Source organism: Ctenocephalides felis, unplaced genomic scaffold (assembly GCF_003426905.1).
Source record: "Ctenocephalides felis isolate EL2017-DRISC unplaced genomic scaffold, ASM342690v1 CF-g0.4_SCAFFOLD_01492, whole genome shotgun sequence".
NCBI lineage: Eukaryota > Metazoa > Arthropoda > Insecta > Siphonaptera > Pulicidae > Ctenocephalides > Ctenocephalides felis.
In genome coordinates, this window is record NW_020537646.1 from 44,027,463 (window position 1) to 44,053,903 (window position 26,441).

Consider the following 26,441-nt stretch of genomic DNA (forward strand, 5'->3'; position numbering starts at 1 on the left):
TCAATATTTTAATTATGAAAGACAACTTTTATTTTATGATGTAGCAAATTTTTTTAATTTAAGTATGCACTAGTTTATAGAAGGAATTGTACATAAAGTTATAGTACATGGCTTAATACTGTGTATGGATTTTATAATATGTATAGCAATAAAAATTAAATTATATAAAATTTGTTTTTATTTTTAAAAGTTTTATGACAATTACTTAATAAATACGTATCTCAAGAGAACGGCACAGCACACATTATCAAGAATATTAACATTCATAAATCATTCATAGCATTTTGAATTGTAATATAAAACTTATCTTAAACTATTTTAATTTCATGCATCCTAAATATTATTGGATGTACATAAAACATATAAATGATACCGATCAGACTCAATTTTTAAACTTCACAAGCTCCTCTCGATGTTACGTTAACAGTTCCCCTCACATCAGTCATTTGATTAGTATCTAAATCGCCAAATTCTTGGTCATTCCTCCTGCTTTGTTCATAGTAATTTATTTTTTCTATCGTATATGCAATATGACTTGTGTTATCATCATCACTATCATAAAATTTTGTTAATAATGGATCTCTATCATCACTATCAGTCATTGTTCCATATATTGTAGAATATTCACTCATTCCACTATCGCATGTTGATTTTCCTGCATTACTTGGAGATCGAAAGGCAAAGAAAAAAAAATGATGCTATAGCCTGAAATATAGTATTAATTACTATTTTAATCATAGTCAATCAATGTTTTTTAGTTCAAGTTGCTTATATGTAGTGATTAATTGTGAATGTGAGATATAAATAGTTCTAAAAAGTATACTGCACAGGATGTTTGAGCAGAAAATAATAAAAAGTATGACATAAAGCAAAAAAAAAAATTATCATTACAAAATGTTCATTTGAATAACACATCAAGTCTTTCGATTTTTCTTAAAATAATAATATGCACGGATTAACAATTTTTTGTACTTTCAAATTTATATTACAATTATTTTTACTTATATATTATTCTGATAAATTGTTTTCTGTGATTGTGCTTTATTGATCATACATCATAGTGCTTATGTTTGCTGTAATTAAAATGATAGGAATATATAATATATGACATTCCTTATTGTTAGAAATATCTACATATGAGTGTTTATTGACTAAATTAAAAAAACAATAAAAATATTTCAATCTTCACAATACTAATAAATTAGATGTATTTATGTGTTACAACAAATTCAGTCCATAATTACTTAAATATACTTACTAATTAAATAAACTTACAAGTGAAAATGTAATTCCAGCCATTACTGTAGAACACCAAGGAAACCCAAATTTTTCCAGTAAAGTTCCTCCCAATGTTGGCCCTATAACTTCTCCAAGGGAGTACATACATGACCACAGTCCAGCAACTACAGAGTACGTGGACACTGAATCAGGACAGCCTGCGTCCCTAAAAGTATAAATTTTATTAAAGGTGATACAATATATTTCTATTTTAGTACTTACATTGCAAACATTAATACTGATTGAAAAGTAGGAAGTAGAGCCAACGCAATTGATATTCCTAATATGGACAATGATGTTAAATTCAACCACAATGAACTGAAAAATAACGCACAACTCAGAACAAATATTCAATTTTCAGAAATTGATCTCAAAATATTACCTTTCGAGTGGTAACAACGGCGAAGGGCCTAGTAATAAAAGCCCCAATGAGCATAATAAAAGTCCGCTGAACATCATTGACCAGTGGTTGTTGAATCTTGAAATAAAAATAAAATTAATTATTTAATTCTGTTCATCATAATAAACTATCTATATATAGTAAGGTAACCATATTTTTTGCATGAAATCTGGGACGGATTATAATGTGTGTGAGAGCGGGGGAAGGGGGGTTGGCGAGGTAAAAATTTATATGCACATTTTTTCGCTATAAATTTTCTTCTTGAAATATATTTAAAAAAAATATTGGCAATCAAAACATTTTTAAAAATCCGGGACAATCCGGGACAAAACACCTAAAATCGGGACAAATATTGCTTTTAGAAAAAGCCGGGACGTATGGTATAATATAATATAAAGTATAATTTTATTGAAATTGAATGAATCCAAAAAAATCAAATTAAGCACGTGCTTAAAAATACTTTCAGTTAAATTAATTATAACAAAATATAATATATTTATAATTATAACTTAAATATTTAGTTAGTAAAAAATTTAATTTTAATTTTGTTTATATTTATAAAATAGATAAGCTTTGAAAAGAACTTATACTCAGAGAATATATGTAATATACACCTACAGTTTTTTTTCAGATATATACTTTTTTGTTTACACAATATAGGCGATAAATTAATACTTTTGCAATATTTAAGATGTATTACGGAAATAAAAATAAAAAATATGCCCATCTCCACATATTGGTAAGAAACACTGTATGCGTACATATGGCGCAAAGCTTAATTTTCTGAAGTTTAATTAAGTTTTATAATTAATACCACATCTTATAAGACTATAATAATGAAATTTATCATCGTACAAAGTTTCATAAAAATTTCTTTCGTTCCTCCTTGCCAGTGGAGCGAAATTTATGTAAATATTTGCTTTAACGTCATTAATAATTTTAAAACGCGAATAGGTTGATCATAATAATTATAAAAAAAAAATTCATTAGTCTTTAAATATATTGCTGTCTAAAATATTACTTAATAGCTATGTTATATCTTATATTTTTTTACTATAATTTAGCAATAGTATAAGTAGTAATATAAGAATTTACTTGTCGGCCAGCCATCCCCAAAATGAGCTTGATACGGCATACAACGATGAAAAAAGCAAGAAAATCAGTCCAACTTGCTTAGCGCTGAGTGAAAATTGCCTTAAATGTGGTTCTAAAGTTGGATCTAGAAATCCCCAAGCGCTTGATGCAACTATTACAACTAATCCAGTCATCAGGACTCCTGGGCAATAGGCTAATAATAGCAGTGATCCAGGCTTACTAGTTTTACCTAAGTCTAAAAATAATTATAAATTTAGTAATTATTCATATTATATATTTCGCAGTTTTATACACATGTAGAGCCTATTTAATTCAAATATTTATTTACAGTAACTGCCAAAAACGACAAAGAAAAGGTAAAGATAAAGGTTAAAAATAAAGGTAAGAAGAGGTCTCTTACCAGGAGTTTACGGAGATTGTATGTTTTGATTATTCTACACAAAGCAATTATTATTTATTTTCTTCCATTAAAAACAAACTTAGTTTCATGAAATTTGCATCAAAACCCAGACAACACAAGACATCCCGGAGAATGTCCACAGGATATCCACGCGCGGACATTCATTGTCCCTGCGATAGCCTTACGGATATCCCGCTTATCCTGATCTTATCCGAAACCATGTTAATATGTCGCACCTATGGGACGTTCTGTAGGATATCCCGCGCGGGATATTCCGGACATAAACCGGACATGAATAGGATATAATTATGGAATTGATTTTTACTTTTTAGATAATAATTATAATTAAATAAATTAAAAGAACACAATTTCACAAAAAAAACTTTTATTACAAAATAACAAAATCCTGAGATAATTTTATAACAAAATTTAATATATACAACTTTAATTCAAAATAACTTATTTTACAATATTAAAAATATAATTAATTCGGCATTCAATCCTAGTTCATGGTTGATTTTCTCTCCTGAAATAGAAAACAAATGAATAAATGCATATATATGTATATATATATATATATATATGAGTAAGTTCTTTAAGAGCGATACATCAATCAAAATAGACAGAGATTTATAAAATAATCTCTAATTCCAAATATATCGACACAATTTGATGTCATTACGAGTGAATATTAAACTTGGTTTTTTACATCTAAAAATGTGTACACAGCACAAATTTTGCACTAACATTGATACAACTAACCAGTCAATAATCATGATTTTTTGTAAATAGGAAAAACATATAGTACCTATCTCACAAAAATACCTTGTATAATATTTATTGGCACATCGCAGCCAGCTTTTGCAGCCTCTGAAACAGTAAACTATGTCTCATGCGGCAAATTTTTCAAAGCAATTCCTGGAATTAATTATATATTAGTTTAATTCATAATTTACAACACATCATAAGTATAAGATATATAAATTACCTGTGATGACATCGCAAGGCACTAGATCACAAAATTTATTTTTGCCCTTTCCTCGTCCCTAGCAAAATTCTTTGTCCAAACCATCATCAAAAATGGATTTTCATAGCTGGACTCTGATGGCTAAATACAGAAATAAAGAGAAAGTTTGTTTAGTATATGATAAAGTTAACAAATAAAAATAAATCTATATAAACTTTTGATTACCAATTGTATTTTGATATCTTTGCTCAGAAATATAGCCTCCATAAGTTGAAGCTCCTCCAACAACATAGTGGAGAGCATTTCTTCTTGTTAATTCTCTTTCAAACACAGCATTTGATACAAAATTAGGCATGGCTGCTGGATAAGCTGGCAGGGTAGAAATGTCAGCATTAATTAAAAATTCTATTTGTACTAGTAACATAGTATTTCAAATAACAGTATACAGAAAGCTTTAATTACCATCGTTTATATCTGCCCCCTTTTCAATATGTTGGCTGCAATATTTATAACACACGCGCACATATAATTATATAGAACACATAAAATTTCCACTATTATTACTCAATTTTAGAGTATTTTGATAAATAATATTAATTATTTATAACACACGCTCATATAATTATATAAAGCAAATAAAATTTTCACTATTATTACTCAATTACTAAAAAAACTATGATAATTCGACATATAGACGCTATATGCTTAACCTTAAAGGACGAAGGACGCAAAACCGACGCGACGAAAGAGAAAGGGACAAACATATACGTTTCGAGGTCTCAAGCCGTGCGCGTACGAGAGCGACATGTTCGTGAACCCGTGCGTTATACCTGCTCGAGTCCTTTGGTTTTGAGACGTCCCGTTGCATATTCATAGGATATTCATAGGATATCGCGATATTAGGAGATTGTGAGGACAAGTGGGACATTCCCTGGCATGTCTTGTGCTGTCTGGGAACTGAAATTTGTGAGACCCAAATCGGAAAATCCGAAGCATGTTATATAAGTAAGCTACGAGTTTCACAAAAAAATGAAAGATTTCATTTTAACGTAATCATTATCATTGTGTGTGTTATGAAAATTTAGTTATCAATTACATTTAAAAGTCTCAATTTAATTTAAATTTAGTAGGATTATGTAACTGTCTGCTAATTAGTATTCAAATAACATGAGGTAGATTGTTAAATAAAATATTATATTAAAATTGTTTTAACCAATTAACATAATACTAATTTTAAAATATTTAGAAATAAACTGGAATCAGTTGGCAACTGAATGGCATTTGAAGTAATACTACCAAAGAATATTTTTGTTATATCTGGAAATATTTCCTCACCGTTATTATGTGGCAATAAGCACATGGTTACAGGAACTACGAATAATGTCAGAATGCCAACAGCATAAAATGGTAAACCAAATCCTCCTAACTATCTGAAAAAATGCAGATCAGACAATTAAAGAAATATTTTCATATTAATTAAAAAGATTTGTGAATCAAAAAATAACTATTAAAGCAGTGATTTATCAATAGTTAGTTTTTGATTGTACAATAATCATACTGCATGCAAACTTGGATATGCTGATTTTGTAATCGTCCAAAAATCTAAATTGAAATTTTTGCATATCTTCACGTGATGTAGGTTTCTGAACATTTTTGTATACCTCATTATTAGATAAAAATGGATGTGTGTTTATATGGCTATATGTATGTATGGATAAATTTTTTCAGCCACGTTTTTGGGCGAAATTACAAAAACATTCGGTTGCTACTAATAGGCAGACGTGCTGATAAGTTTTGGAGATACAGAGCAAGGAGTGCAGAAAACAGAAATTGAGCTTTTGAGAACGAAGCATTCGATTCGAATGATTCAAAAAACTTTTTGTCTGTGTTGACGAAACGATTGCTTTTCAGAATTTCATTAATTTCCAAATTTCAAGAAAATTCTTTTTTTTTTGAATATCTAATATAAGTCGGATTTTAATTTTCTTTAGCTAAACTTTTAAAGGCAACTTATATATTGCCTAATTAATTTTGTCTCAATTCTAAATAATTTTAACTTTGCAATTCAGTTTATATAATTCTTAAAAACATTAGATAATGTTCTTCATTTTAAATCCGGTTGATTAGGTTTAATTTGTTTATTTTTCTTGTAAACATACATAAATGTCGGTTAGATTATAAACTCTTTTTGTCTATAAAATATGGCAGTTACAGTATTTATACTAATGTATTCAAAATCATTTAATATTCTTAAAATATTTTATTACAGTACGGCAAGTACCAGCAATTTGCCTTAAGGCACAATGCCATACACAACTAGTTTATGATGACTTCGAATCAGTTATTAAAATTCACCACTTTTGTGTTATTTGAATATTTATTCCCGAAAAAACTATTAATATTTTATTTGCATACCGAGTACAGAAAGCCTCCAATCGCAGGTCCCATAGACATTCCAAGTCCAACAAAAGTTTCTAAAAGACCCAGCACTGTTCCTATATTATCAGGAAAGCAAGCAACTACGTATACATAACTGGCTGTTGAATAAGCACTAGCTCCCAAAGCTTCCAAGCCACGAACAAAAAAGCAGAAAATCATGAAAAGTTTACGATCTTCCACATATTCTAATAAGCTGTAACAAAAAATGCATTATAATTTTTTTATTTAAGTGAGAGTTCTATTTATTTATTATGTATATATTTATCTTACCCGAAAACCACACTACAACCACCTGCTATGAACAATCCGGATAGGAAAAGAAATCTTGCTCCAATTTTAGGTAGCTGCAAAAATAAGTTATATTATAATAATGGTAAATTCTAGAGAAATAAAAACAATTCGTTATTGCCAAGTTCAGAAATTGAAATGAAATATAAATTTTTGAACGAATTCTTATTAGTACCGTAATTTGCTAGAAGTGACTTATCTTATTAGTACTGTAATTTACTAGAAGATATATCGATATAAGTATTTCATTACTTTGTATATGAATTTGGTTTAAAACTAATTATTTTAAAGATTATTATTCCGATTCTTTACTATAAGCGCAAACACGAATAAGATTGAATTACGATTAATTATTGGGTATATATTGGACAAATATACGAATTGCTACAATCGCCCGAGAGCACAATTACAAAATAAATTTGAAGATGATGCATCCAAAAAATTTACCGAGATTTGTATATGCATGCCATATTATATTAATGAATCTTCAAATAAAATCTCAACCTGACATACTTTCAAAAGTATTTAAAAATAAACACTAAATACTATTTTAGGTCTCATAATTAAAGTATCTGCTATTAACTTCTGATTCATCCTTATGTTTAGAAATATGCAATGCAATAATATGCATCGGGGTGAGTATTATAAAGTAAAACTTAATCATAAGGACAGTAAATTCTATTTTTTATTCTCCATTTCCAAATGTTTTGGCGTAATTGAAAAATTATATATGAATATCTATTTGTGCTAACGATTCCAACATTTTATCTATATTTCCTCAAAAATTCATTAGATATAAAAATACAAAAAGACCACAAATATCATATTGATATGCAAGATTTTGAAAAACTTTAACCAGCTAGGTGCAATTGGTACATATAACTTTATGTGCAGATATTCTGTTAAAATTTTAATGTGTTCAATTTGTACATCATTCTGTTTTGTCATTTAAAAATATATAAATCAGTTTATAGATGGTTTTAATACGTCTTCTATAAATTTTAACAAAGCTTCAAATTTATTGAAAGCATTTGGTGAATGTACTGTTCTTAGTATTTTTTATAGGACATGCGAAAGATGGTATGAAAGTTTGGAAACAGGTGATTTCGATCTTTCTGTTCCGATGAAGCATATTTGAAGGACAACAATGTTGTTAAGAGAAAAGCAAGATCATTTTCTGGAAATATCGAAGTTCGCAGAAAGGCTAAGTTCAGCTCAACAAACCATTTTTTTTGTTGAATTTGTATGAAACTGTTCTGATGCGTGTCACATAAAAAAGTTAGAAAAATATCTGGAGATAATAATTGGGTTTTACATAGCCATGTGCTTAATACTTGTCTTTGTTCTTACAAAATTTTTTGATTGGCAAAAAAATGACAATGTCAAACAAGCACTGGTTCAAATTTCAGCATATAAAGAAAAAACGTTTTTAGAAAATGGGGTATACAATTTGCCTTCACGCTGTCAAGTGATGATTGATAACAATGGCAAAGTTAATTGGCGAAAGAAAAAAATGTATTTTGTTTTATTCCTCGAACGGACCGAACTTTCCGGGAGACTTATTATTAAAAGCTTTTTTGGAAAATTTTAAATTTTGATTTTGTCATTGAGGTCTAAAATGCTTAACAAAATTCTCATGTCTAATATCACAATAAAATAAAAACTTATCAATTTCATTATATTATCTTGTACATACTCTATTTAAACGCTTGAAAGTAATTAGAACTAACCAATTTTCCAAAAAGAGGTGAAGCTGCAAACATAACCAAAGCATAAAAGCTGAACACGAGTCCTGTTTCCGTCTGAGTAAGCCCTTTCCTTTCCGCTTCTTGGGGAAAAAATGGGGCCATAACACTCATAGAGCAGAAAGAGATGAAATCCACCAGCGCTAAAACTGCCAAAGTAATACGTTGTCTCGAGCCCAAGTTGTAAATGGCAGATGGCTTTGGATGAGGTTGGGTCCGAAGTAATCTAAATTTGGAATGTAAATTAAATCCAATTTATGGTATATTGGTGAATAAAACAAGTGGTACATGGCATCGTGCCTTAAGGCGCATTGCTAATACTTCCCGTACCAAACACATTAATTTTTTTAAAAAAGCTTCAAATTTTTTCAAAAACAGAAGAAATGATATTTTCGAGAATTTTTGAAAAAATGAGTTTTTTTGACAAATTTGATTTTTTTTGAAAATTATAATTTTTTTTTCAAAGCAATCGTGCTGCTTGGCTTTTCTAGATAAGATTACGGATAAACATTGGTATGAAACCCATAGAAATGTTAACGAAATTTAACTTATTATTAAAATCTGTATGCATATGTCTAAGGACCACGTTTGATCGCCAAATGGCATTTGTTTTACTTTTTTTTCTTGATCTCCAAAACCACTAGACTCGCCTTCTCAAAAATTTAATCAGTTCTTCATTTAAAAATAAAATGTTTTTTGAACTATTGAATACAAGAAAACACAGGAACGAAAATTCCAAAAATTTGCCCTAAGAGATGATGCCATCCACCACTAGTTTAAATTTTTTAATTTTAAAATTTTTTTTAAATTCTATGATCTGTTTTATAATTTTCCAATATATGGCAATTAAATAATATTAGATTTAATTTTTATAATAATAAACAACAAAACCAACAAATCAAGGAAAAATCTACCATTATATTTAAGATTGTAAAACTATAAGAACTGAAGCATTTTCAACAAGACAGAAAGTTTAAAGTATAAAAATTTGCATTTGAGAATAAAAAGAATAAAGAAATTTTGCTAATACTATTTCAGTAGTTAGTTTGGTAAGCAATTAAATTATAAACATTTCTCTATGTAAACTGAAAGCATGTGAGCATTTTTGCCAGTTTGAATTAGTTTATAAATCTTATTCTATTACATCAGTAAGAGTTTTATTATATATCTTGTAATGAATCATGCATAAATACCTATATCGTATTACCTTTCCCTTATCCTCCGTATTTCCATTAATGTGTAATCTTTTGGTCTAATTATACATAATGATTTGCTCCTCAGCGATCCTCTGCAAAAATATTCTGGATTAAATATTGACAATTCATTCATACATTTCTTAAATAATTACATTAGATTTAAATCACTACTGAAAAGTTTATTTAGCTATATTTTATAATTAGATAAAAAAATAATATCAAAAAATACAGAAATAGTAGTAGTGAGGTTAGTATAGGTAGATGGTGCGGATGGAAAATAAAATTAGAAACAAAATTAATAAGCGAAAAGAGTTTCAAAAATATATTGTTTCATAAATCGATAATTCAATGTATTTACACAATAAAACTAAAACTAACTCAATAATTAGCAATAATTATTATGTAGTTTTGCAATTTTGCAAAAATGTATTCTAATTATTAGTACTATACGTTAACTCTATCACCATGTGAAGTTTCATCAAAATCCTAGAGGAGTAAACCGAAGGTTCTTCTACCAGATATGCTTAAAAAGTAATTTTTAAATTATTATAACTCATTATCAAAAAAAGTTACATAGAGTTCAATTTTCATCTCTAACATTATATCCAGAATTATAGATTGCATCAACAATGCTATTGCAATGGTGCAAATAAGTATTTATAATCCAGTGATGTTTTTATTCATACATGTCACACAATTTAATTTGTATGTAATTATTGTAAATACGGTTTTTATGTAATACGATATCGGTCTGCAGATCAATGCATTAGTCATTTTAAAATGAACAATAAAATGTCTATATATCAAATATCTCATATTCAACCAAAAATGCAGATTCAATGGTAAATATATAATAAATGGGATTCCCTATTTGGAAAAAAATTGTTCAATTCCACTTAAAATGTTCATTGTTCTAAAACTGATGAATCCTTTCACAGATTTTGAAGCGAATTGTATGAATAAAATTCTCTTACTTACTCGGCTTACTCTTACAAGTCTGTAAAAGTAAGCCGAAAAATGCGTTTGTTGTAAGTTTCAAAAATGATAACTCAATAGTAATACGAGAAAGCAGCAAGCGTTTACCGAAATCTCTTATATTTTGAACTAGATGACCCGACAGACGTTGTCCTGTACCCATGCCTACAATTTTTTAATATAATATACTAATAATTACCGTTCACCTAAAAATAATAATTATTGTATTGCTCTTCACGCCAAAATGCATATACATTTATAATATGAGCGATATTAAATATAGAACTGCTTCAAATAAAATGATGAGTCTCAATTCCCACACTATGTTGGAAATTGAAGTCTTTTAAACGGTATAACATAACCATAATCATAACATAACACTGTTACTTCATGTTAGATTAAATTAATTTAATTTTATATTATTTAACTTATCCAAAATTGCGCTTACTAACACATTTTGCGATTCATTTTTATATATGAGATATGTACATAATTTGGTGTAGATGTGCCAGACCGGATGATAAAAAAGTGCAACATGAATAGTTGTAGTTGGCCACTTTAGGTGTTTTTCAACATTTTGGAACCAACTGGATGAATGAGCTTATTTTGTATGAAATCATTTACATGAAAAAATGTTTTATTTCAGTTAGCTTCTGAACAATAAAATCAAATTTCACCGTTCATAAGTTTGAATTTGGGCCTACAAAAAACTTGTTAAAAATTCTTAAAAGGTATAAAAAAAAACAAATATTTGTGCGTAAAACAAACATTTCAAACTAAAATATTTTGTTGACTATGTGAGAAAACCAAATATTCTGTCTATGATATTCTATATAAAAAATATTTTAATTGGTTTTTATAAACAATTTATTTATAAATTAGATAAAAATAATTGTCAATTTTTTTTTAAGAATTTCTTTTTTATATATACATTATGCAACAAATCAGTATTTATTAAAATTGAATAATGGAATAGATAACTTCTTAATTATCGGTCATGTTGACCGCGCACTATAGGCATTTATACAAAATAGATATACAAAATTGTCGATTGGTTTAGTGTTAAAATAATCTAATATTCGATAGTTCTTTCTAATGTAATAGTTCAATTTCCATTCTTCATAATTGTGTTTTCTGACTAATTTTAATATGATTAAAAAATGTTTAAATTAATAAAATTCGATGACATTATGGTTTATGTCTACGGATCCTTGAGTGATATCTATTGTATTAAAGTCCAAAGATCCTACGAATCTTTGTGTGAGAAATTGTATTAAAATTAAAATACACAATTTGAAATGATGTAAACTTCAAGTTCCGGGTTCAAGCAGTATTCATATCAGTTTTCAGTTGAAACCGTGGACCCGAAAATATTTCCATAGGAGAAAAGTCTTTGAAGGCATTGCTGCAATACTACAATTACAAAGAACGAACAATGTGTAGCCTTCTAAATAAAATCGATATAGATCTTGAAGAATAAAGGCAAACATTAGATTGCATTATATTAGAGTTCTAGAAATAAACATCGTATATAACAGCGTATTAAATACCTATTTGAATGCTTTGAAAAAATCTGATCTTTGAGCGTTTACAGTTACTCATCCTGCTGAAAGTCCATGTAAACATGTGTATGATATCTCAACAATTCTGATATATCAACATGAATTAGAAACATGATAGATATAAAGTTTTCTGGTTTGCAGTGAGATGGCGAGAAAGATTATTTAAATTAAACTTATGAATAATTAAACGAGATAAAATCTATGATCCAAATTAATTTTGATATCCACCTAGTAATAAAATTCATATGATAATGTTATCAACTCTGCGACATTGTGGCAGATAGGAACTACTTCACATATCAAGCTATAGATATGTTCAAGAGGCTATAATTGACATTACCTTATACGTAAATAAAAATAACTGTTTGAAGATATCCGTGGAATGCCATATCTACTTGATCAATAATTTTTTGCTTACTTAACTTTTACTGCTAATTTAATTAATTATTAACATCGCAAAGAAGTTGAATAAAACAAATTTTGATATTTTTAAACTAGTTGTAAGTAGCATTTTGCCCAAGGCAAGTTGCACATATTTTCCGATACGTATACATAATCAACTTCAGCTCTAGTTTGTAGTCTCAAAATAAAATTTTGATACAAAATGCTTTTACAGTTTCTTTCTCACATACTCATCCCAGAAACGGAAAAACCTGCATTGAAATGTACATTATATGATATTTTTATAACACTCAATTAAACTAAACAATTCATGTGAATATATATATTCAATAGAGATACAAAGTAACCAGGAGCAAGATATGGCCAGAGCTCTGTCGATGTAGGCATTCGACATGAAAAAAAATTAAAAAGTGGCTTTGAATGATCTGATGACTTATGTCAGAAGACATAAGGCATTTGCTTCAGAGATTGAGTACATGAAATAAACTGATTTCATGTTACCAATGAGGGCTCGCCCATGGTCTCCCGATCGAAGAAGGCTCCGGCTCGAGAATCCTCGACTTCAGAAATATTTTTTTACATTGTACCCGAGTATTTAATTTTTCTTGGAAGGTATATTTCATATTTTAAGTTTTGCTTGAAGTCCATGGTAAGACAAATAAAAACCATAATCATTCAAATCCATGGTGAGGCAAACAAAAACCATAATCAATCAAGTTAATCGTTACCCTTTCAAAAGTATTCTGAAAAAACTTTAATGCGTTTTAGAATGCAGCAATTCGAAATTATTGCTAACTGCGTATTTTAGTGCAATAATTCACTCCCCGAAGGAGAAGTTTATGTTTTCATCAGAAAAACCGATTCGCTAATTTTATGTTTTCTCGATGTTTCAAGCCATTCTGAATCGAATAAGACCAAATTTGGAGAAAGTATGTGTGTGTGCGTGTGCATCAACAGATTTTTTGCCGTAAATCGCCGTTTTCTCAAAATCGATTTCAAAAATTTAAAATCCATTCGATTTATCTCGATGAGAACTATTGTTTGTCAGTTTTGTGCGACGATCGACCAAGCCGTTTCTTTATAAATCGCAGAAAAGTGAAAAATTTTTCGTCTACGTTTTAGCCCGCAATTCTGAATCGATTTTGAAAATTGAAAAACCGTTCGAAAGATATTGTTTGGGAATCGTGCTGATTAGCTTTTGGTAGAGATCGGCCGGGCCGTTTTCTTGTAATAAAGTTTAAAAAAAAAATTCGACGATTTTTATCATTATTTTTTTGAAGGTTGATACCATAGTCTTCTAGATCATACTAATTACGGCCCTACGACAACTCATTTAGCTTTAAAAATTCGTCAAAGTTTGCAAAAATTAGTATCGCTTTTTTGGCATTTGTCAAAATTAGAACTTTCATCGACGTTTGCTCAAAAACGCCTAAACCGATTTCAGTAATTAAAAACCATTTGATGTATCTCGATGAGGATTAACGTTTCTCAGGCTTGTGCGACGATCGGCCGAGCCGTTTCTTTGTAATTTGGAAAAAAGTGTTAAACTTTTCGTCCACATTTAAGCTCATACTATACTAATGAATCGATTTCAAAATACAACAACTGTTGGAAAAATAGTAGTTGGGAATGATACTGATTAGTTTTAGGTTAAAATCTACCGAGCCGTTTTCTTGTAATTAACTGTTGAAAAAAAAATTTAAGCCCATTTTTATGGATTTTTTTTAGCGATATATATCATGGTCTTATAGAAGTTACTAAAATATTACTGCCTTACAAAAAGTAGTTTAATTTTAAAAATTCATCAAAGGTAGAGAAAATGTGTAGTTCTTTTGACATTTGTTAAAATTAAAATTATACGATTCACTTGGTATAACGATAAAGTACTTGGTTTTAATGAACATGCTAAACAATTAAAGTCCTACAAAAAACTGGATCAATTATAAAAATTATTGATTTTTGAAAATTTGCTTTTATAAAATATTCCGACCGGGTTGACGTGTTTGATTTTTAATAATGTGTAATAAATCCACTTCGAATATTTTTAACTACTCAAAAATTAATTTATCTATCATGGATTAAGTCAATTATTTACACAAATCGAGGAGTTCATGTAACTTGCCTCAAGGCTAAATACCAATACCAACTAGTTTTGTTTCTGGTTACTATGTTAAAGATAGATTTTTAAATATCATGTTCTTGAAAATATTTAAGAGAAAGAAAAAAATGTGGGAGAAAATCGAAAATAGAGCAAAAAAAACACCACCTATAGAATAAGTCAGTACTTCAACATTTTTGACTTTGTTGATAATAAGTTATTTGAGTGAAAAGTGCTTTCGAAATAAAAAAATAATAATAGTATACCAGAATTCTAAATATAGCACCCAATATTTTAATTTTCGATTTTTTTGCGATTACTACAACTATAAGTTAAAAAATCATAAAATATATGATTTTTTGAAAGACACGATCGAGTTATCAGGTTACTAGACAAATTACCCGAGCCTCGCTATTATAAGTGCTACAACACATTTGCCTATGCGTTTCTCTATATTTGTTAAATTGAAATTTCATTTCATAAATTTTAAACAAAATTTAAACCGTTTTGTTTTGTTTAAAAATTTTTAAACAAAACAAGAAATAATTTCTGAAATTTTAAATTATCAAAAAAGTTAATAAATGTTAATCAAATAACGGTTGTGCATTGAAATAAATGTCATATTTACCTACTTAAAATAGAAAATTAGATACCTCGCTTTATTAAAAAAAAACACTTTTTTATTATCCATTGACATAAAACGTAACTAAACTTTCAAAGCTAGTATAAAGTGAGTATAAATTAAACTTATTTACAAAAATGAACTTGCAATAATAATTAGATTTTATAAAAATAATTAATACTTTCTATCACCTTTGTTTCGTATCTTTATTATTGTTTGTTTTTTATATACTTTATTTTTATTTTTTATGTTGACGTCACACAATTAGCCCATAGAATTTGCTAGCTCATAGAAATTATTCTGATTGCTAATTATTAATAAAGAAAAAAAAACACTTTCCAACAAATTTACCTGTTGATACTAGTCCGTTTGGGAATTTTAGTTTTTGACCAGTCGATGACATCTAATGAACTTGACAACTGGACATTCGATTCAAACATTGAACTCGTGTCAAAGTCCAAGCGGGAAAAATCAGATCCTCGTCTGCTGTCAATGTTTTTGTCCAGCCAGAGGCTGCACGTTGGGTCAGCCTGAACCATTTCTAAAAAAAATGAATTGCAAATATAAACAAAAGTAGCCATCATAAAATCCTCATTTTCAATATTCACCTATTAAAGACTTATAAATTAGTATTGTGACAAATTGTTTGCATAATAAAAAATATACTAAATGATAAAAGTAGAGTGAAAAAGTATACAAAATAAACATCATGAATTAAATAAGAATATATAAAAAACAATGTTTTTTTAGAAGTTACTGTCATACATAATCTGCCAAAATTTTGTTCCAAAATTTAATTTCACAGCTACGAGAATTTATTCTAAAGCGAATAGTTTTGAGATTTAAGGCAAATGCAGTTATTACATAAAATCGTTTTAAATAATAATCGAAAATATTACTACATGATGTTCTCGATGTAAAGATAAATTTCTCTAACATTTTGATACTTTTGCTGTACTCAAGGTAAAAGAGCAACTCAAGTATAAACGTTTTAGTTTTTGTAAAATATTTTAAAAATATTATGATTGCTAATATGTTACATTTCAGTAACATATGATAATATGTTACATTTCAAATATTTACTTTTGTTGTCCCTTATTTAGAAAATTGGTATCAAGATCAATTAAATTTAGAGATGTGCGACAATTTGATTGATAATTAGATATTTGAAGGTAAATTACAAAATAACTTTTCTTGTTATACTTTTAATTAAAATTTGTTTTAATTACACTGAGACATTAATAAATTGTTTTGATAATTGTATGGCTTTTTGAATGGATTTGAAAAACCAGTTATTGTCCAATCTAGTTGTGGCTATAAGTAACTATACTCGAAGTATTTCTTGACTTTTTATTATTATACATGAAGCTATACCAACGAAAGCTGATTTTCACTTGAGCTTATATTATATATATATATATATATATATATATATATATATATATATATATAATTAACCAACATTAACTATTGGTTGAACTAATATGTTTAGTTATACAATTTTCAAAATATATTTTAGAGTCCGATATTTAAATATGTAAACAAATTAGATCGATCATCACCTAGGATCTATCGATTTTGCAAGAAAGTTTGAGCACATGAAGTTATTTATTATATAGATGCATATCTTACATCTTATATGAACATTTTTATATATCTTTACGTTTCAAGTTTCTGAACATTTTGGCATTAATTGAAAAAAAAAATGGATGTATGTGTGTGTGTATGTACGTTTGGATACAATTTTTTATCCACAATTGTGATGCTGATTTGACTTAATACTAGTCTGTTTGACAGATAGCAACCCAATCAGTTGTCACATCTTTGTATGATATATCATTATTACAATTTCTGTAACAGGACGAATATTTTTATTGGTGCAGCAATGCCGAGTGAGGGCTATTTTGACTCGGAAGCATATTGTTATCTATATTTCCACGTAAAATTCGTTGTCACTGCCTGACAACTACTGCTCGAAGTGGGTATCGAACACGGGACCTCTGAATCAAGCCCCGTCGCTCTTAACCGCTTACCTCATATTTAAAAAAAATGACTTAACAATTATGGTATAGATTTATATGTTGTGAATGCAAACTAATTTACTAAATTTACATTCTAATAATTTATCAACTGTGCATTGCAATTATATTATTACTATTCTAAATATGTTAACATAAAATATAAATACAATATTAAAACTGAATATTTCAGATAAGAATATGTAATTTTAGATATGTCAACAAATTACATATAATAGCTGCAAATTTTAGAGTGAGCTTTAAATGTAATAAAAGTATGAGTAGTGGTACAATATATGATGTAAAACTTTCTCAATAATTAGAAGTTTTGAAAATACCCAAAAATACATTTTTATAAATTATAAAGATAACAAAACAAATATTTGTTCAAGGCACTAATTTGTTTTTAGTTGGACATTTATGTATACAAAAAAATTCTACAAACAGATAGCAAATTATGCAAATAAAAATAAACAAATATACTCGCACGAAGCTATATATAACAGCATACATATGAACAACATTGTTTTATTTTCCATTGTATTAGTCTTATTCATGACTCAACATTGTTGTTGGTTATATGTTTATATATTTACACGGAAATTAAATTCTAGAAATATTTTATTAAATTTCATTCCAAGATGTTAAAGCATTTTTGTTTTATCTACTAAGCTATTTTGACAATGACTGCAACCATTCCATTCATTTCATTGTAAAATAGAATATTTTTTATTATTAAGTCAGGTGTGCTTTTTGCTGTTAAGGTGATTAGTCATATTCGGTTAAACAATGATGGAACTAGTTGTAAGTGGCATTTTACCATTAAGGCAGCTTGCTGCACTTCCTGATATGTTTAAATAATCGACTTAATCAATAAGACAACAATATATATCTAGTTGTTGTAGAGCGTCATATTGTAAAAGAAACTATTGCAGATTATTCAATTTTGAGCAAACTTTTGTATTACACATTATTAAAAAACAAACGCATGCCCAATTTATACACGGAATATTATCTAAAAGCGCAACTATTATGCTTAATTTTAATTAATTTTAATAGTTAAATAAATCACTTTTTGTCGGATTGTAATATTTTAGTGTGTTTATTAAGACCAGGTCCTATATTAAGTTTTATTAGAATCGCGAGAAAAATTGTTTAACAATCAATTAGGTAGAAACCTGACCTATCTTTCGAATTGGTTTAGAAATTTTAAAATAGATTTAGGATTTTTGGCTAAAATGTGTACGTTTTTTTTTCGCTTTTCTGATACGTTTCCCAAGAAACTTTCCCAAGAAAATCGAAAATTATTAACATTCATCAAATAGCATTTATATTTTTGGAATCAGTTTAGCCAAATAAGAAGACAAAAATCGGCTCACATACACACACATACTTTTTCCAAATTTGGTCTTGTTTGAATCAAAATGACTTGAAAACGTTGAAAAAATATAAAATTAGCAAATCGGATTTTCTTGTAAGAGCCTAAATTTCTGCTTCAAAACTTTCAAAATCAATGATTTTAATACGCACTTTGAATCGCTAATATATGAATTATGACTTAAAAAAGTTTGAAAATATATTATATAGCCTTTCAACGTCATGAAAAGGTTATGAGATTGGAGATAACTAGATAGACAGGTATTCACGTACAATTTGTGACGCGCGATTGATATTTTATTAGGGTAAACATACAATGTTTACCTACATTGTAGAAAAACGAGAAAATTTTCCTTTGATTTTTTTAAGAGCTTATACATTCATATATATATATATATATATATATATATATATATATATATATCTTATCAGTACTCACCGTTGATCATTGGATGGTACATCTCACCATCGCATAAGAGACGTTGATAAACTTGGATTGGAATTTAAAATATTTAATAGTAAATGTTTTCTTACACTTGTTTTAGAACGCAAATGTTCTTATATTTTCATTAAGTATTTTGGAAACACAGCATTTTAGAAATGCATCAGTTTGACGCTTTTTTGCCAGGAATCAAAATTATTCTCGTTTGTCACGCGATTATTTATAGTTTTGAGCAAAAAAATATTTTCGGCAAGACATTTTAATTCCAATATTTTGAACATTTTGATATTTGGGTAAATATTTTTCAAAACTTCTAGCACAAATGATGAAAAGCTTTGGTGTAATCTACCTGAGTCATGCGGCGGAGATATCAGTTTTTATTTGAAAATAAAGGCCAATAATATTTTTCCAACTGAAAATAGCGCTCGGGAACTGCTGCGCAAAAATCTAATGAATGCCTTTTATACGGAAATAGAATTTAATGTAAAAAATCAAAAGAAAGTAATACATACTACAATGAAAGGATTAATTCGCGACGATAGACTGAGCCGTTTCTTCTTAATTATCATATAAGCAATAATTTTTTAGTGCATAGCAAAAAATCCAGATTCAATTTTAAATCAAAAATTGTTCAAAAGATATCATTTGGGAATCATGTTGATTAGATTTTGACGAAAATCAGCCGGTTTTTTTACCTTTCTAATATAATGAAACTTTGCATATAGATAAAGTTCATTGTCTAACTAAACCAAAGAATCCCAAACTTTTTTATGTCGTGGACCCCTTATATAAATTTTTTCCTTAATTTTTTAACTGTACTGAAGTTTGGTATCATATATTTAAAACAAAAGTACATGTTAAGTTTTTACATTTATTATTTAAATTGAAATGACAAAATAAAGTAGTAGTAATAAGTAAATTTTTAAGTATGAACATTTGGCGACAATTTTGTAAGTTTTAGTCGTACATCTATTTATTTATTTATTTATTTTAAATCATTTTATAATTATTTTCTATGTATTATGATCTCTGTTTTACAATTTTTAAAAAACGCAAAAAATATCTCCAAGCAAAAGTCTTTCAAAACTCAGCATATATGATCTTTGCAATGCCAGCAACCGTAACTTATACAGTTTTAGTAAAAGGTACAATATTGTACACATATGACTTTTTATCATAAAGGTAATATTTATTATAATTGTGTGTTGCAATACACTGACTGAACTTTTTTTTTTGTTTACATGGTTCAATTGAACGTTATCATGGACCCCTGGGACCCAATATGGACCACTATTAGAGTCGCTTTGTTTAGACTAAACAATAAATATCATAGGCATATGAAGTGATTTTTTTATACAAATTCAAAATTTTGAATAAAAAGACGCGCTTTTAGAATATATATTAATGTATAATACGTGTCAGAAATAACCTGCGATAGGAGTTCGTTATACTTATAAATCAGTCATAAATTAATTTATTATTATCTTATTGATTAGTACATGTTCTAGCAAATAATCCGGAATCAATTTTGAAAAGTCAAAAATTGTTCAAAAGATATCATTTGGGAATCATGCCGATTAGATTTTGACAAAAATCAGCCGGGAGTTTTTTACCATTCTAATGCTCAAAGCAAAATTCATATTCCTATTAATTATAGCATATATATTTTATGTAACTTTAATTGACTCTTATCATATGATTTATTCTATAATAATAGTACAAAAATTAATATTTTTAATAATAATTATTCAACAAGTTAAATTTTATCATTTGTATAAAAATTATGGGTCAAATAAGTTTTTTAATTCTTTGATTATATATTCATACATTTATACCATATTTGAATAGAACTAATTTTAAATACGATGAGTATTAAACACATTGTATAAAAATAATTTGCATTTGTTGATAATTTGAAAATGCAATCGCACGACACAAAAGCCATGTGCGTTATTAAAGCAGATAGCAAAGGTACAAAAACAAATACATACTGTGATAACTGTCTTGTGACGATGATAATAACTTTTTTTCGTTATAGTATAAAAACACAATTGTTTCCTTCAATAACGTAACACTAAATGAGTTCTTATCGAAAACTGTTTATAAAAAGTTTTATTTTTTAATATCACAAAGTTTCTATTGACCGAACATTCGCCAAATAGCACTATCATCATTTACCCCGACACTGCAACGAGTTAATTTTAAAAAGTGTTAGAAATATCTAACAGGACATAAATTATTTACTTAACAATTATTTAATTTAATTGATCGGTGCTAATCGAACGACTTTCGTAACTTGAATGAAATGATCCGGCGACGAATGTTTTGACAAGACTTTTGATAACGAACACCAGAGTTGAGTTTTTATCAAAGATAGGCGATTTATCAGTGATCTTCACACAATTGTTGATTTAACAATACGATGTTTATTTGTTAGATCGATGGAAAATAATATTAACGGAAATGTTAAAGAATTGTTATAGAGAAATATATTGTATTTTTTCATGTCAATTTGAATATAGAACAAGCATTTGCCACAACTACGCACCTGCTACTTAATGTTCAAGATCGGACATTTTTAATTTGTAATGTTGGTTATGAAACATAACTTGTTTGACAATTATTATTATGTTATTGTTTATGACAACTATATTGTATAAGATTGCAATCAGGTAATATAAAATCAAGTGTGGTAAAAAAAAACTGGTTGGCAACTAAGTGCGGATTTTCGCTAAAATTTATAATTATATCATGGAACTAAACTGATCAATGACTTTTTGTCATCTTCCAAGGAGCATCATTTTCCAATTTTTTAAACAATTATTGGTTTTTATTTGCAAAGAACTGAATCTGGTTCAATTTGACACCATCTTAATCATTGAAATGCTAACCATTAAAGGAGTTTTGTAAAGATCCAGATCAACAAGAAGTAATCAGAAGGTTCAGGACTATATAGTAGATATGGTGAAACATCCCGACCAAGCTTAAATCATTTTTGGCAAGTGGCCACAGATATGTGATGTCAATGTCGGAATAGTTTTGTTTTGGTTTGTCAATTTTTGCCGCTTTTCTTCAACTGAATTATTAGTTGTTCAATGTAGACATCAGGTTTGGTCGCATGGTAAGTGTAAAAGTAGACAATTCCTTTATAATAACCAGAGCGATTTTCATCTTCGAGTGAAAAATCACCAGAACAACTAATTTTAACACTGTCGCTTTTCTAGTTTAGCCAAACTAATTTTAACACTGTCGTTTTCCAAGCTTCTTCGCTATAAAAAGCTGATAAGTTTTTGTGAGCATAAGATGCAACAATAAAAAAAAACAATATGACCAAAATTTTCGATTTGAATTCCCATCTTTCAACAAACACCAAACGAAAAGTACGCAATTGATTGAAAAAAACTCTTTGCTACTAATCTTTGCAATGACGGGGAGAAGTGGTGATTAGTTTTTAGCAAAGACGGGTCCAGCCGTTTCGGAGATACCGAGTTGAATGTCCAAAAAATGGCAGTTTTTGAGAGAATTAAGCACCAGATTTGAATGATTCAAAGAACTTTCTACGAAAACGCTGACGAAAACTTTCTGTTTGTGTTGACGAAACGATTGCTTTGGGAGATAAAATTTTTTTTTTCTAATCTCGAAAAAAAAAATATTTTGAATGCCCAAAATAAATCGAATTTTAATATTATATCTTACAAATTTAAATTTTTTTTTCACTTAAAATAAATAATTTTAATTTTGAACTTCAGTTTATATAATGCTTATAAATATTAGACAATGTCCTTCATTTTAAATTCGATTGATTAGGTTTTGTTTATTTATTTTCTGTAAACATATATAAGTTACAGTATTTGAAAAAATAATCTATTTGAAAACATTTAATATACCTCGAATATATCATTACGTTACGGGAAGTTCCAGCAATTTGCCATAAGGCACGATGTCATTCACCACTAGTTATTTATTAAACCACTTTTCATGCCCAATAATACTTTAGAATGTTCTTTGATGCAATAACCTCAAATATTGCAAAAAGTTTTATCAAAATCGTCAAAAAAATTTACACAAATAATTACGAAGAAACGGACTAGCTGATTTACACTAAACACTAATCAGCACTTTCCTAACTAATATCTTTTTGAACTGTTTTTGAATGTTTAAAATCGGTTCAAGTTTGGCTAGAATATGGATACAAAATTTTACACATAAACACATAATTGTAAAGAATCGGCTCGGCCGATAGTCAAATAGCTAGTTTAGAGAAAACTCGACAAAATGCTGAATATTGGCTCACACTACATATATATATATACATATAACTTATCAATTTTAGCCTCAAACGATTCAGAATGACTTGAAAAGTCGAGAAAACTGGAAATAGCATCAGATTTTCTGGCCAACAATAAAATTGTTAGCTGAGACAATGTTTTTATAATGTAACTAAATCTTCGGATAAATTATTGCAATTCGTCAACTAAAAAAATATACAAATTTGCATTCACACCATAATTATTAGAATATTAACACTAAATAGAACATAACTTTGCTAATTTTTGTTATATATTAACCCTCCGTCGGGCGCAGCCGATCTGACAGATACAGGGCCAACATTTTAGCATGTTTCTCCATAATTTGATGTCATCGAGATCTCCATATCTCAGTAGCCTCGTTATTTTATGTCTACTATTTATTCGTCCATATTAGATTGTCTTTGAACTTCGCATATTTTGCTAGTAGCAATTTTGTTAAAAAAAACGCACTAAGCCAAATTCTATTTGACGTACAAAATGACAAAAAACACTAAGTTTTTATTGTCCTAATTGTTTATATAGTCTTTGTATAAACATTTCAACAGAATCTGACAATTGTTTTTATATAATTAATTAAATTATTCATTTCAGACAAAGTAAGGTTTGTATGTCTAGCATTTTGAGCGCATGTACGGATTTTTATATTTTGCTATATTATAAAAATAATATTGATCTAATATATATTTTGTTTTTGTTTACACATAATACACATATTCAGCATTGTAAAAGCGCAAATTAAATAAAAATATATAAAACTTTAAGCCTCCTGTCAATATATTTATAATCTGTATTTGTTAGATACACTGCGCCCGATTCTGTACATACTTGGACTGCGCCCGACGGAGGGTTAAAGAACACAATTCTTTGCCAACAAAAAAATCTAAAGATGTTTCGAGCACATCTTTAGCATGCTATTAACATCACTCTTGATTAAAGAACATATAAAAATTCACACTAAATCTATACAAAATCAAATTTATATAAATTATCTATAACAAAAAACACCAAAAATTATTCCAATGTACTCACCTTTCTATATTATTGAGGAAATCCGACTTCTATTCAGCAGCAACTTTATGCACATATTTTTCACGTAAAAACAAAATGACTAATGAATATGTTTATGATATTTTCTAATTATTATGCAATTTTCATTATCTTTTAAATAACAGCACTGCATAATTGTGCACCGGGTAATTTATTTGTTGTATGAATGCATACATATTGCATACCGGAAATTTAAAATTGACAAGAATAAAACTCGTATTATAAAATAATATTTTTCACTATCACACCTGCAATAAGGTATGCTCTCAGTAAGACTTTGCAAAACGAATGATGTAAGTGCAATTGAATTATTATATTAAATTAGAATTAAAAATCGAGTTCTATGTCTTCCGAAAAGATGGCGGTAGCTAAATTTTTGTAGTCGGATCATATCATTAAAATTATTAGTGTTTTGAAAATAAAGGTCGGCATCTGTCTGAAAGAATAAATAGTAGTTAAAATGACAAAGTGATTCAAAGTGTTTTATGACTTTGATTGTAAAGGTAAGTAACCTAACCTACAAACTTGTTAATATTAAATTTATCATAAAATGTTAATGGCCAACATAGAAATTCCATTGGAGATATAAAGAAATTTAGTAATTTTTCACTGAAAAAGCCAGAATTTTCGATCAAAATTTAATTTTTACGTTTGTTTAATATTACCCTGCACATATTAAGGACTGTTTTAATATTTCAAAGCATTGTGGGCACTAAAATTTTTGACAACTTGTCCGCGAATGTGACAAATAAATTTATATATTTTGATTTATACAAACAACACATTGGTGCTTTATGAAATAAAATCCATCCTGTTATTTAGAATTTATAAGCTTTTATTTTATTATAAAAGATTTTTTTAAAAAATTAGTGATGCATAGCATTGTGCCTTAAGGCAAATTGCTGAAACCTTCCGTAACTAGTGGTGTATGACATCGTGAATTAAGGCAAATTGCTGAAACCTTTGGTACCAAAACTGAACTAGTGGTGTATGGCATCATGCCTTAAGGCAAATTGCTGAAACCTTCCGTACCAAAATTGAAACTAGTGGTGTATGGCATCGTGCCTTAAGGCCAATTGCTGAAACCTTCCGTGTCAAAACTGAAACTAGTGGTGTATGGCATATATATGGAACTTCCCGCAGCGTAACGAAACGTTCGAGGAATATTAAATGTTTTCAAGTAGATTATTTATTATAAATACTGTTGCATTTTCTATTTATTAGAATTATATAAACTGAGTTACAATATTAAATTTATTTATTTAAAGTATGTAAGTGAGCTTTAGCATTACTCAGCAGTATTAGAACTTCAGCCAGAATTAAAAATAAAATTTGAATTATTTTCAATGAGAAAAAAAAACTAAAATGTTTTTTTTTCAAAAGCAATTATTTTGTCAAAACAAGCTGAAAGTTTTTTGAATCATTCAAATCGGATACTTAGATCTCTCAAAAACTGCAATTTTTTGTACATTTAGCTCTGTACCTTTGAAATAGCCAAAAACTTTTTATAACTTTTCCTAATTATTACAAATTAAATGTTTTCTAGATCATTCAAATCGGATACTCCGTTCTCTCAAAAACTCGATTTCTATTTCCTGCACTCTTTGCTCCGTAGCTCCGTAACGGCTGGATCTGCCTTTGCCAAAAACTAATCAGCACATCTCCCTATAAATAGGAATCAAATATTTTTTGAACCATTAAAATCATTTGTTTCATGCGCCCGAAAACGTGAACAAAAAATGCCGTCACACACACATAATTTTTTCTGAGGTTTTTGGCC

General features: G+C 28.3%; 1 protein-coding gene across 1 annotated transcript; it reads right to left on the minus strand.

The window, feature by feature from the left end:
- Positions 1 to 389: 389 nt before the first annotated feature.
- LOC113370506 (MFS-type transporter SLC18B1-like) lies at positions 390 to 24,920 on the minus strand. Its single transcript, XM_026611178.1, has 12 exons — positions 24,644 to 24,920; positions 15,819 to 16,008; positions 9,820 to 9,900; positions 8,598 to 8,838; positions 6,850 to 6,923; positions 6,556 to 6,772; positions 5,476 to 5,566; positions 2,774 to 3,008; positions 1,661 to 1,756; positions 1,501 to 1,596; positions 1,276 to 1,444; positions 390 to 698 (listed from the first exon to the last, which is right to left on the minus strand). The coding sequence occupies exons 2-12, from the start codon at positions 16,004 to 16,006 to the stop codon at positions 390 to 392; spliced, it is 1,797 nt and encodes a 598-aa protein (XP_026466963.1). The 5' UTR covers positions 16,007 to 16,008; positions 24,644 to 24,920.
- Between the last annotated feature and the right edge of the window lie 1,521 nt (positions 24,921 to 26,441).

What these genes read in the sequence shown, in the direction of transcription:
- LOC113370506 (XM_026611178.1), bottom strand. Translation starts at nt 16,006, where the DNA reads ATGGTTCAGGCTGACCCAACGTGCAGCCTCTGGCTGGACAAAAACATT. An exon ending in AAACGGACTAGTATCAACAG is followed by an intron (nt 9,901 to 15,818) that starts GTAAATTTGTTG and finishes ATATTTTTGCAG; the next exon opens with AGGATCGCTGAGGAGCAAAT. An exon ending in TTGGAGGCTTTCTGTACTCG is followed by an intron (nt 5,567 to 6,555) that starts GTATGCAAATAA and finishes TTTTTCAGATAG; the next exon opens with TTAGGAGGATTTGGTTTACC.